This window comes from Amblyomma mixtum, chromosome 2, assembly GCF_055824585.1.
Source record: "Amblyomma mixtum isolate Tamu chromosome 2, ASM5582458v1, whole genome shotgun sequence".
Taxonomy (NCBI): domain Eukaryota; kingdom Metazoa; phylum Arthropoda; class Arachnida; order Ixodida; family Ixodidae; genus Amblyomma; species Amblyomma mixtum.
The window spans coordinates 243,267,359-243,276,012 of NC_143013.1; the positions used below are offsets into that span (position 1 = coordinate 243,267,359).

The 8,654-nt window shown below is 47.4% G+C and overlaps 1 protein-coding gene across 2 annotated transcripts in view; it reads left to right on the plus strand.

Moving 5' to 3' along the window:
• The window catches only part of Spt6 (transcription elongation factor Spt6), a 47,073-nt gene extending 38,561 nt beyond the window's left edge, over window positions 1-8,512 (plus strand). For both annotated transcript variants that reach the window (XM_089573416.1, XM_089573415.1), the window contains exons 29-37: window positions 167-273; window positions 2,129-2,217; window positions 2,420-2,535; window positions 3,158-3,280; window positions 4,328-4,561; window positions 6,206-6,407; window positions 6,853-6,995; window positions 7,186-7,421; window positions 8,282-8,512. In XM_089573416.1, coding sequence (XP_089429542.1) covers window positions 167-273; window positions 2,129-2,217; window positions 2,420-2,535; window positions 3,158-3,280; window positions 4,328-4,561; window positions 6,206-6,407; window positions 6,853-6,995; window positions 7,186-7,421; window positions 8,282-8,480 — 1,449 coding nt within the window. In that variant the 3' untranslated portion in view covers window positions 8,481-8,512. The remainder of the gene's footprint in view (window positions 1-166; window positions 274-2,128; window positions 2,218-2,419; window positions 2,536-3,157; window positions 3,281-4,327; window positions 4,562-6,205; window positions 6,408-6,852; window positions 6,996-7,185; window positions 7,422-8,281) is intronic.
• Window positions 8,513-8,654: the final 142 nt, after the last annotated feature.

Here is an 8,654-nt window from a genome sequence, read left to right on the forward strand (position 1 = left end):
GCAAAAAAGTTTTTTTTACTGCATCAGTTGTTGGTGATGGCATGGCTCGGAGGATGCTATCAGGCTAATTTGAATGAAACAAACTTAGGTCATTGATATCTCCTTTTTATGCATTTCATCAGAGTTTTGTAGAATGCCTTCTTATATTGCTTGTATTGTCGTCTAGGTTGGCATGATCCTCCACTGCAGAATAACGAAGATTGACATTGAAAGGTTTACAGTCGATCTCACTTGCCGATCTTCGGACCTTGCTGATGTCAACAATGAATGGAGGTGGGTTGTGTATGTTCTCTAGGGTGTCACACATATTCTTCAGGTTTCTGAGCACTGAGAGTGGGATATCTTGGGTTTGATGAAACTGCGTAATGAAAATCTTGGGTTACAAAATATTCTGGTCTTCCAAAGTGAATTAGTGCACTTTCTGTCAGCAGAGAACTGTTTCCAGGTTCTAGTTGTGCATTAAAAAGAGGTCTTTGGCAGCTGCCCAAAAGGTTTTTCTTAATTTGATGACAAATGGGCAGGACTAAGCTGTATTTGTCATCCAAATTAGTCACAAGTGTCTGTCAAGCAAACGCTTTTCAAAGTTGCTTCTGTTATAGTTCAGAGGAAACAGCAGAATGTAGTTGATGATGACCATAGGCTGTAGCACGTATTTGAATATAAAAAAAAAGATTGGGGGGGGGGGGGGGGGGGGGGCATTTTTAGTTTTCTGACACCCAAGCCATTGTATTGAACGTGATAGCGAAACTTCTCATTGAACGTAGTTGTCCACAAAGTCATGTGTAGCTAGCTGCTTGCTTTCAGTACTGTATTTACTCGCATAATAGGCGCACTCGCATAATAGGCGCACCCCTAGTTTGGGCGCGAAGAATCAGATTTTTTTTAATTCTGCGCATAAAAGTCGCACCCCGAACTTGGCACTGTGATCAATACTGTATTTACACGATTGCAAGCCGACACTTCGCCACCCCCCGCTCCCCAATCTTTATTTTAACAAAGTTTTCGCTGAACTGACTACTAGTCCTCACTAGTGCTGCTGCGGACCCACAGCACGTACAACGACATCGCGCAGAACAGCCGCACACAGTTTTCAGGGATGTTCACTTTAAACGTCTGTTTGGAAAGCTTCATCTCGAGCCGGAAACGTTCCCGACTTAGGCCCGCGAAAACCTCGGCGCTTGGAGTCGCGTACGAAAATTTAGGGACGCCGCAGTCGCAACTTCGGCCACGTCGTATTTTCCAACCTGCCGCGCGCTAGCCGTGTTCAAGAGCAAACTCCCAGCCGTGTAGCTGTTAAGGTTCTTGGCCGTCGAGCTAAAACAGCAACGCTCCGCGGCAAAGCCATAAACCACGATGAACTATCGCGCTACCGCAGATCCCCACACTTGACAACAACAAAAAACAAAACAAAAAAAGAGCTGGAGATGCTGATGGCGATATATATGGATAGCGAAAGCTCGCGGCGGAGGAAAACGTTGATGATGATGATAAGCTCTACCTCGGGCGCCCTCCGTGGGTGGCGTCTGGAAGCTCCTGTGCGCGTGTGTGGCCTCCACGATCAAGCGCCCGTTGCGCGCAGCTGGAGCCGATCGCACAGGCCTCGGCGCGTGCATTCCGAAGGCTATTCCCGCGTGGGTCGTGGAAAGTTTCGGTGCGGCCCTTACACGGATCTTTTTTTTTTATATTTTCTTCGGGAAAACGGGGTGCGGCCCGTACACGAGTGCGTTTACGCGGTGTGTTCAATTTTGAGAGTCGAAAAATTTCCGGAAATTTTACCCCGCGTAATAGGCGCACCCCGAACTTTGAGCCGGATTTTCTGGAAAAAAAGTGCGCCTATTATGCGAGTAAATACGGTACTTTATTTTCCTGGAAACAAAACTGAAAATTCTCTCAAAGTGGAAGGCTGCAACCTTTAACAGTAGTCTTGTTGTTGCAATGCATGGTTCAGCTAAATTTTTTATTTTGAGTAAAATTTTTTTTAAGGAACTATGCTATTTTGTGCCATTGCCAAGCTGTGCACATGTTAGGATGGTTTTGATGTTAATTGTCCTGGTGTCAGATGGTGGCATCATCCTGCCAAGCTTGTGCAGGCGTGAGTGCCTCACATCCCTGTGCTTTTTCTTTTCAGGCCTGCAAAGGACCTGTACTATGATTATGAAGCTGAAGAAAAGGACCGGAAGGTCGATGATGACAGTAAGAAGAAACAGAATCGACAGAGTGAGTTGTTAGTTCTGTTCTCTTCATTGCCATAGCTTGCGCCTGTCGGTATAGAATGTTGGTGCCAGTCATCTGGTCAGTGAGCTACAAAGTGGCATTTATTGTGGTCATAGGGGGGAACAAGTGTTTTTTTTCACTGCCGTGATTCCCCTCGCGAGCCTCGCCTGCTAAAGTGACATTTTCCTGTGGTGGCTTTCTGCAGCGTATGTGAAGCGTGTGATTGTGCACCCGTCGTTCCACAACATTTCCTACAAGGAGGCTGAGAAGCTGCTCAGCACTATGGACCAGGGTGATGTGATCATCCGCCCTAGCAGCAAGGTGAGGATGCCTTCTATGTTGCCGACATTTTTGGGGTTGCTGGGGAGGGGGGCACAAAGTAGCGGAGAGAACAAGGAAGAAGATTGGTAAAATTTCTTGCGTTGTGTGGTGCTGTTTTGAATGCATTTTCCGAGTCAGTTTTCTCTTGCAATAGGTGCTGTTCTAGGCCAGCATTGTGTTATTCTGTTCCAGTACACTTGATTGTGCCATTGCCTGGATCAGCACCAGGCAGTCATTGTCACAAACATCGGCCATTCAAAGCAGTAGTCAGGGAAAATGAAATGGAATTATTGTCAGGAAACAGCCCAGGTGTCTTGTTTGCTGACTGCTAGGAGCCGCAGTTTAGTTAGCATTCATTCTATTGAGGTATGCCATGGGAAGGCTGTAACCTTTGTATGTTGGGGCCATTTTGAATGAGCAATGCTGTGTCTAAACCTCTTGTCGTCTTGAGCAGTTCAAAAACCAGGTTGAAGTACTAAGCTTTTCATTTACCAAAGCCACTAACTCCATAGACTGACTGTGTATTATTCCAGCAGGTTGAAGCTCCTTTGGGCAGTGCAGATCTTGCTTGTCTTCTTGACCTGGTGTCTCTGAAGGGCTTGCTCTCGTCTTGTCTACACAGGGTGTCGACCACCTCACCGTGACGTGGAAGGTGTACGATGGCATCCTGCAGCACATCGATGTCAAGGAGCAGGGCAAGGAGAATGCTTTCAGCCTTGGGTCTTCTCTGATGATTAACAACGAGGTGGGCACCCTGCATTTATCTTCTTGTACCGCTCACTGCACTGCCAATACATACTTTTAATTAGTGCAGGTGGTTGACCTAGTGATTTGTACTGAAGCGTTATATTACCCTGTGCACGGAAAGACATGGATGAGAAATGAAAAAGGGCAGGAGACTCTGACTTGACACCTAATTGTCTATCTTACATGAGCGGTGTGTAGGAGGAGAGTCACTTTATTTGGCCAAAACCAGTGCCTTCTGAAAAGCTGCGCTTGCTCCAGTAGGACCCATCGGAAGTTGCAGAGTCCAAATAAAGCCAAGTGCTGTAGGAGGAAAGGGGTTTGATCAACGCAAACTTGCTGCACTTTGTAGAATACAAATACCTTGGCCTTACATTCACGTAGGATATGTCACGGTCTAAACACGTTGATTTGATTTCTAATCGAGCTTGTCAAAGACGCGGATGAATATGTGCACTACACTTTGCATGCTGCGTTACTAGATAAAAGACCTGATCTACCCACTCCTAGAATGTGGCTGTGTCATTTAGAATTCCTATTAGCTTGTGGATTTAAACAAATGGGGATTGGTTCAAAAAATGCTGCCCGTTCTATATTTATCCAATGTGCAGAGATTTTTCGCCTGGTTCTCATCTGTCTGATATAGGGGTTCACTCTGTCTTCACGTCATATTGAATGTTTAATGTTCTGATACGCGTCAGTTCACTCTGCACTGTTTGAGTCACTTGGGAACTAGTTTTCGACACCATTATCGTTAAGAAGCTATTGCAAACTAAGCATTTCACCTTTCATATCATACTGACATTTTTTTTCTGCATACTATTGAAAATTGGAGCAACCTTCCTGGTCCTACTTGTGCTTTGCCTTTAAAAGAACTTTTAGATTCTGCGATTTGTAGCTGACATGTTCTTCCTCTGCATTTCCTTGTGCTTTCATAGTTGTCGCAGTTGAGCTTGTAAGATGTTTTTTCTTTTTTATTCCTTCCTGCCACGGCCTCATGCGAGGCTGCCGTTGGTGAAAATAAACAAATAAATGTTGCTGCTCGCAGGAGTTTGAAGACCTGGACGAAATCATAGCCAGGCACGTGCAGCCCATGGCTGGCTTCGCACGGGACCTGACCACGTTCCGGTACTTCCGGGACGCCGAAGGGGGCAAGCGGGAAGTCATCGAGAAGCTGCTCGTGGAGGAGAAGAAGCGCAACCCCTCCAAGATCCACTACTTCGTCTCGGCCTCTCGGGAATTCCCGGGGAAGTTCCTGCTCTCCTACCTGCCACGGGTCAAGGTGCGTTATCTATTCAGGATTGTCCCTTGAACTACTACGCATTTTTTGGATCTTTATTGAGAGGCACAGCCACTCACCAGCTTAGGCAAAGTGGAGCTCTGATTGCAGCTATCTCATCACTTCTTTGTCGACCTCCGTGCTTTACTCCTACTACTGTATTTCCACACTGCATGCCTTATCAACTTGCGTTATTAGATGATGGGGATTCGTCTTGGCTCCATCGTCGTCCAGTGCGTCATCTACATACAGTAGACCATCATTTAACTCTTTCGTTACCACGCCAGTATACGTCGATCACTGGTGATAGACGGATTCGAAGCGCGATTGCAGTCTACTGTGGCTGCCGAGGATTTGTTGCGCTATCTAGTTTGTTGTTTAGACACCATACTTTAGTATCTTGCATAGTTTGTATTTTTCTGCAAGGCGGTAGTTTCTGAAATGCCCTTAAAGTTGAAATTCCGGCGTAGTGCGCTCGTGGGACAGCATCGGCCGGGGAGATGGCGCGCACTCAGAATAATCTCACTTCGGGCGATTCTGCTGCGTCTGCAGCAGATTTTTTTTTCGGTGCTTGAAGCAGCTGCTCAGAAATTTTTGGTGACACCAGTGTTGTCGCCAATCATTTTTATGTTATATTTATATTTTAATAAGTTAGTATTTGCTCCCCCAGAAGAACACGCGCCTTCATTGGAATGGTGCGGGCATTTTGAATGATCAAAGTTGATAAGTAAACGAGGTTCGAATTGACAAGCCTTGACTACATGGAGATGGCATGCTGTTTACCAGCTTACTGTTGACTCTGACAGTGCCTGATGTTTTTTATTTCCTTATGTTGCGGTGCAGTTTTCATCATTACAGTCATTTTTACATTGTAGTGAGTTTCTTTTTTTTCTTGCCTTCAGCATAGTGAGTGAACTGCAGCACCATTTTTTTTTAGTACTGAAACAGCGATGCTTGCAACGTGAACTTTATTTCAACTGTTTAGAGCGCCGCAATTTATTCTGCCAGGCTGGTACCTACTCAGAGGGCATGACATCCTACTGGTGAGCATGATTTTGGATGTTCAACTGCTAGGCTGCGGCAAAAGACAGCTATGTTCTGAGAACCCCAAGTGGCCAAATTGCAGCCAGAGCTTTTCGTAATGCCATGCCTCGGAGCCTGGTTGTAGCTTTCTCAAGGGAAGATGGTACTTCCCAGAGTAGGATTTGCCGTCTGATATGTTGACTGCAGTAAGCATTGCTCTTTCCACTTTGCAGTCTATCATTCGGACTCGCCATTATCGTGGGTTTGTCTCAGGCACGGCGCCAGAATATTCGTAGTGGAGTGGCGGAGAGGGGTTGGTAAGGTTTTTGGCCACCATGATGCCTTTGTAGCACTGCTCCTCATGAAGGCCTACGACAGCTTAGCACATTCTCTTGCCATTCACAATTAAACGGAGGAACTAAGACGTTTAAAGCATTTGATGGCAAATAAAACTGTTGTGAAGTGAAGGAGGCACATGGAGATTATGGACCTCTCCTCATCTTCGCTTGTTTCCATCACTGCTTTGTCACACTGCTTTCATGCTGTGCAGCAAAAGCAACCATGGGTTACTCGTTGGGCTGTAACCGGTTACATGATGCCACTTGTGTGTATTCTTGCCGGCAGGTGCGCCACGAGTATGTCACGGTGACCCCCGAGGGATTCCGGTATAGGCAGCAGATGTTCCATTCGGTGGGCTCCCTTTTCCGGTGGTTCAAGGAGCACTTCCGGGACCCCATCCCAGGGACGCCGAGCAGCGTAACAGCTGTGCGCACTCCGATGGGCCAGTCATCCTTCATCAGTGCGACGCCCAGCATCAACATCTCAAGTGAGTGCTCGCCACTCATTAATGATGGCTGCATTTGTGGTTGCCATCTTTCATCTCGGGGCATGTGAGGCATTGTTACAGGGTGCATTTTGGCCAAGCTATGACTTACATTGGGGCGTGCTTAGATGGGGAGAAACTAGTGGTGCCTGTGGAGCATTTGGCAAACACCAGTGAAGACTGAAGCAGTTTCAGTTAATCTCACCCTGCTTCAGCCACGATAGACTAATGTGTGTTGCAAAGCCAGAATGGGAACCACAGAGAAAAGAAGAGTTCTTTATGATGCACGATTTCTAGCAGTGGCAGTATGCAAAACTGTTTTAACTTTGGTGGCTTATACATTGCTGTTAAGAATTTCGCACTGGAACACATCTCAGTGTCTTGTAGACATTGTAATATTGTTTTTGCTTGTCTCAAACTGATGTTTGTTGTCTTTCTGCCCGACCAGACGTGGACCCTCAAGCAATCCAGAGAGCGGCGGCGAATATTTCCAGTCACATGTTTGCATCGTTGTCGCAAGTGGCCGGTCAGACGCCATCATTCCCAACTCCCTATGGTGGAACCTATGCCAATGCATATCCATACCATCAGGTGACGTTGCTTACGTTTTTACTCTTTTTTGCGTCCATAGTTTAGGTATTCGGGCAAATGCCTGGTGTACACTTGTATGGAGAATCATGTGCCTCACTGGCTAGAATGAGGGCTGGTCAGCTGGCTGAGAACTGTTGTGCAGTTGTGCCGCAGAAGTGTGACTTTGTGTTGTTGCCACTTGTTGTTGCAGCAACCGTACACACCCTCACAAGCGATGGCGACGCCACTGGTGACCCCTTCGTACCACCACGCTGTGCCCACGCCTTCGGTGACTCCGCGGTACCCGCAGACACCGCAGACGTCGTGGGCTGCCCAGCAGACACCACGGGGCGCACATACCCCGCGGCACACGCCAGCCGCAGCAGCCGTAGCCGCTGCCGCAGTCATCCAGGCCAACCCCATCCCCACCGTCGTGTCTGGCACGAAGTGAGTGCAGGCGCTCCTCTTGAGCTTCCTCGCGTGCTGCGTTTCACTTTTATTGCAAGTTTTTTTTGTAAAAAATGTTGAGAGAGGGGGTAGTGTGGGGATACTGAGGGGCTGTAAAAAAACAGCAAGGCTGGCCTGAGGGAAATTGCTCTGAGCTGTTGATGGAGGGCCATGGCACTAAAGTACAAGCCAGAGTCGTCAGCTTTCTAGGCCTCTGATGCTGTGAGAAAAGTGCATAATATTTTGACTCCAGAAACTGAAAACTTGACCAAGATGTTGACAGAAATGTAAACTGAAACCTTGAAATGCATTTTTCATCATTTCTTTGCCTGCTGATTTTGAAATAACGTTTTTGAATGCATGTGGGACTGCTGGGGGCAGCATGTTGCTTGCTGTGATTGAATTTGTGTGCTTTATGAAAGCCATTCATCATAAATGCTGTGTTATCTTCGAACATCCCAGCTAGGTAAACGAGTTTAGCGCGGTTATCATGTGTGTGTGCAGTGACTGTAATTGGGGCATTGTGAGTGAACCTTTGTATCATTCTATGGTTGGGTATCGTTCTTCTCCTTTCGTACCTCCATTAGTACAGGCTGGCACCAATAGAGCAGTGCACTCTGTCTAGTTTGAATGAAAACATAGCACAACAAATTGTGAGGCCTGCAGCAATGTCTATGTTTTGGCACTCCAGCACACCATGGCTGCATTTCTGCCAGGTAATTTGCCTGATGTTCGAGACACTGTTCTAGCTGCCACACGCAACTGGGTGGAAATATATGAATTAGTGTCCCCGAAGAGAAGGCATTCAGTCCTGGCTCTGTCCCTGGTCTCTCTTTGACAGTGTGAACATATCCTTGCAGGAGCACTGGCAACCCGTCGATTGCCGACTGGAAGCGCATGGCGGAGCAGTGGGCGAAACAACGCATGGAGCAGCAGCAGGAGACACCTGGACGCTCGACTGCACGCAGCGGTCGCACGCCAACAACTCGCGCGTCACCGAGCCCAATGATCGAGTCAACACCGGCTGGCGATGCCACACCGCTCATCGACGAACAGTAACCAGGAAAAACCTCTCGGCTGCCTGCATTGTGAAGCTGAAGCTGTTTTATACGCCTCGACAGACTGTCCTTCTTGGGGAAGGGCCTGTTCTTTGTGTGAACTTCTGGGTTGCTACAACCAGCCGAATGAACTGTTTGCCGCTCCACCCTTTGTTATGTGGAGGCATGTGGAGGA